General features: G+C 51.6%; 1 protein-coding gene across 1 annotated transcript; it reads left to right on the top strand.

Moving 5' to 3' along the window:
* Positions 1 to 454: 454 nt before the first annotated feature.
* On the top strand, positions 455 to 1,093 carry Pmar_PMAR015005 (glyceraldehyde 3-phosphate dehydrogenase, putative; the record flags this gene model as incomplete). Its single annotated transcript, XM_002776203.1, has 1 exon — positions 455 to 1,093. A coding segment is annotated over one exon (639 nt), but the record flags the coding sequence as incomplete, so codon positions are not given.
* Positions 1,094 to 1,106: the final 13 nt, after the last annotated feature.

Consider the following 1,106-nt stretch of genomic DNA (forward strand, 5'->3'; position numbering starts at 1 on the left):
GTATACTACTTCGTATCGGAGTCGGACTAACGAGTGGAGAGGACCACAAAGATATTCACGCACGGTGGAGATTCCTGTTACGAGCGCCTGAGCTTTTCTTGGCCATCTCAGCCGAGGCAGCAGCACTGGAAGGGGGGACGGCTTCAGTGCTCGTCATGAATAAATTACTAATGTTATAATAATAATCAGCATCGCTAGTCCCCGCAGCAGTGAACTGTATTACACGGCGTTACGGACAGCGACGCCCACCACAGAAATGACTCCCCCACAGTATGGAACCATAAAATGACCACGCTCACTGTATCAAGGTTTATAGTGTTATGGGGTGCCGGGAGAAACGTGAGATGGAAGTGCGCTGTACGCAGAGTACTGTCGATTAGAATGGCGCGCGCTGTTTGCAGCTAAGGAGAGACCGCTGTACACGCAAACTCTTACAGCAAATCTCTGTCTCATCATGCCTGCTAAGCTTGGTATCAACGGTTTCGGTCGTATTGGGCGTCTGGTCTTCAGGGCCGCTATGGAGAATCCCAATGTGACGGTGGTCGCGGTTAACGATCCCTTCATGGACATCGAATATATGCAGTATTTGCTCAAGTACGATACGGTTCATGGCAGGTTCAAGGGGGAGGTCTCCAGTGCTAACGGTAATCTTATTGTCAATGGTCAGACTATTCACTTCTTCAAGTCGAGGGACCCTGCTGAGATCCCATGGGGTCAGGCTGGTGCTGATTACGTCTGTGAGTCTACCGGTGTCTTCACCACTTCCGAAAAGGCTGGTGGACATCTTGGTGGTGGCTGCAAGAAGGTCGTCATCTCGGCTCCTCCTAAGGACAGTACTCCTATGTTCGTCATGGGAGTCAATAACGAGAAGTATACCTCTGACTTGAAGATCGTCTCCAACGCCTCTTGTACCACCAACTGCCTCGCCCCTCTAGCTAAGATCGTCCACGATAACTTCGGTATCGTCGAGGGCCTCATGACCACCGTCCATGCTACTACCTCCACTCAGCTCACCGTCGATGGTCCTGCTAAGGGTGGCAAGGATTGGAGGGGTGGTCGCTGTGCTAGTCAGAATATCATCCCTCCTCCACTGGTGCTGCCAAAGC

Source organism: Perkinsus marinus (assembly GCF_000006405.1).
Source record: "Perkinsus marinus ATCC 50983 genomic scaffold scf_1104296953880, whole genome shotgun sequence".
Classification (NCBI taxonomy): domain Eukaryota; phylum Perkinsozoa; order Perkinsida; family Perkinsidae; genus Perkinsus; species Perkinsus marinus.